Source organism: Otolemur garnettii, unplaced genomic scaffold, assembly GCF_000181295.1.
Source record: "Otolemur garnettii isolate 467f Iridium unplaced genomic scaffold, OtoGar3 scaffold00202, whole genome shotgun sequence".
NCBI classification, from domain to species: Eukaryota; Metazoa; Chordata; class Mammalia; order Primates; family Galagidae; genus Otolemur; species Otolemur garnettii.
This window is the reverse complement of record NW_003852597.1, coordinates 711,229-713,469: the sequence shown is the minus strand read 5'-3', so window position 1 is coordinate 713,469 and position 2,241 is coordinate 711,229. Positions and strand designations below refer to the sequence as shown.

At 50.4% G+C, this 2,241-nt stretch overlaps 1 protein-coding gene across 1 annotated transcript in view; it reads left to right on the top strand.

Moving 5' to 3' along the window:
* KIF2C (kinesin family member 2C) overlaps positions 1-2,241 on the top strand; it is a 20,223-nt gene that overhangs the window by 12,187 nt on the left and 5,795 nt on the right. The window contains exons 14-15 of the mRNA XM_003801193.2: positions 658-862; positions 957-1,067. Coding sequence (XP_003801241.1) covers positions 658-862; positions 957-1,067 — 316 coding nt within the window. The remainder of the gene's footprint in view (positions 1-657; positions 863-956; positions 1,068-2,241) is intronic.

Sequence of the window (2,241 nt, the reverse complement as noted above, 5' to 3'; positions counted from 1 at the left end):
GGAAGGGATATCAATGAGGTAGATGACCTAGGGCCAGAGGCTATCAAAGCCTAGTCAAAGTGTATAAAATCTAACCAAGACGGGTTTGTTTGCAGGCTTTTACCCCAAAGGCATGCTTCCTGGCTTTTGTGGTTATCTCCTTTCTTTTTCCACCCTTTGTTCTGCATCTATTCAGAGCTGGAACTAATGTTACCATAGTTCCTCTGTATAGAAGTGGGGGAGTGCTCTTCCCCAGGCCTCTAGGCCTGGCATAGTGGGTGCTGGGCAGTTAAGGATGTCCAGAAAGGGGGCTTCTGTCTGTGAGGCCCTCAAGTTTTGGCAAGTGGTTCATGATAGCTTCCTCTTCCCTGGGTACCCTTCAGCAGAGGCAGCTTATCCTTCCCCAAGAACTTTATAGGTTCCCAGGTCTAGGTAAAGCCCTAGCATAGAATCTATTACTGATTTGGCTGCCTGGAATATGCATTAGGTCTAGAGCTGGAGGGAGAGCTGTTGCCTAAGGAGGACGGCGTGGAAGGTCTGGGACAGGAAGACACAGGGCTTTTGGAGTCCTGACCTCTGTCCCTCCCATACCAGAGAACTTACTGCTGTAGACTGGGTTGCCACAGAGGCTGGTGACCCTAAAAGTTCCTAACCTGTCATTGCCCTCCTTTGCCATAGAACCTCTGGGCAGACGTTTGCCAACTCCAACTCCTCCCGCTCCCATGCCTGCTTCCAGATTCTTCTTCGAGCCAAAGGGAGAATGCATGGCAAGTTCTCTTTGGTGGATCTGGCAGGGAATGAGCGTGGTGCGGACACTTCGAGTGCTGACCGGCAGACCCGCATGGAGGGTGCAGAAATCAACAAGAGTCTTCTGGCGCTGAAGGTAGCAGGGGCTAGAAGCGGACAGCCTGGGGGGCTACTGGGAAGGGAAGGGAATAGTGCAAGTGTAGATCTCAGTTATTCCTGCTGCCCCACAGGAGTGTATCAGGGCCCTGGGACAGAACAAGGCTCACACCCCATTCCGCGAGAGCAAGCTGACACAGGTGTTGAGGGACTCATTTATTGGGGAGAACTCAAGGACTTGTATGGTGAGTATGGTCACTTTGGAGGTGACTTTGCAAGAGGAGGAGTCGCTATGTAAGGAGACATTTAGTCCTGTCCCTGAGCAGGAGGCTCAACACCACTGGTTGCCTGGGTTTCTACACCCTCCTTTTCCACATTGGAGGCCAGTCTCCTCAAGGCCTACCAAGTAGGAAGGAAAGGATCTACTGAATCCTTTTACTATGTGTAGGTATAGGCCCTTGGTTTGCAGGATGGAAAGAAAGTTTCAGAATTCAGGTGGGCCTTTGGTAAGCAGAGAGGGAAGTCCTCTTTTCTATGGCTTCCCTTGAGTTCACTGGCTCCCACTTAGGAGGTACCTGGAGCATGAGGGTGCGTCCTTGAATGGCTTCCCCTTCCCTATTTCATCTCCAAGCCCTTCTTTTTTTTTTTTTTAAGAGACAGTCTCCTTTTGTTGCCCTCAGTAGAGTGCTGTGGTGTCACAGCTCACAGCAACCTCCAGCTCTTGGGAGTAGGCGATTCTCTTGCCTCAGCCTCCCACCACAACACCCAGCTATTTTTTGTTGCAGTTTAGCTGGGGCCGGGTTCAAACCCACCACCCTCAGTATATGGGGGTGAGCCACAGGTGCCCCATCTCCAAGGCCTTCTAAGTGAATTCTACCATGTCTTTCCTCCAGGGAATATTCTCTTTACTATCTTCTGGGTTGGGGACTTTTTATGAGGAAGGTGAGATTTTCTGACTAAGCTCTAAACTTTTCCACCTGAGGCATTATTGTTTGGCCTAGGTGAACTGAAGTCTTCAGCAGGATCCACTGAGCTTTGAGATATGACCTTGGTAGCAGGAATGTCTCAGGAAAGGAATACAAAAGATAATTATATGTGCCTTTGAAAGCAGGACACTGATGTTTAAGGCACCTTAATTTGCAGTTCCCTTAGCACTCTGGAAGGCTGAGGTGGATAGATTGCCTGAGCTCACAGGTTCAAAACCAGCCTGAGCAAGTGTGAGGCCCCCGTCTCTAAAAATAGTCGGATACAGGTTTGGTACCTATTGCTCAAGTGGCCAAGTCACCAGCCACATACACCTAAGGTGGTGGGTTCAAATCCAGCCTGGGCCCACCAAAGAACAATGATGGCTGCAACCAAAAAATAGCCAGGCATTGTGGCGGGTGCCTGTGGTCCCAGCCACTTGGGAGGCAGAGGCAG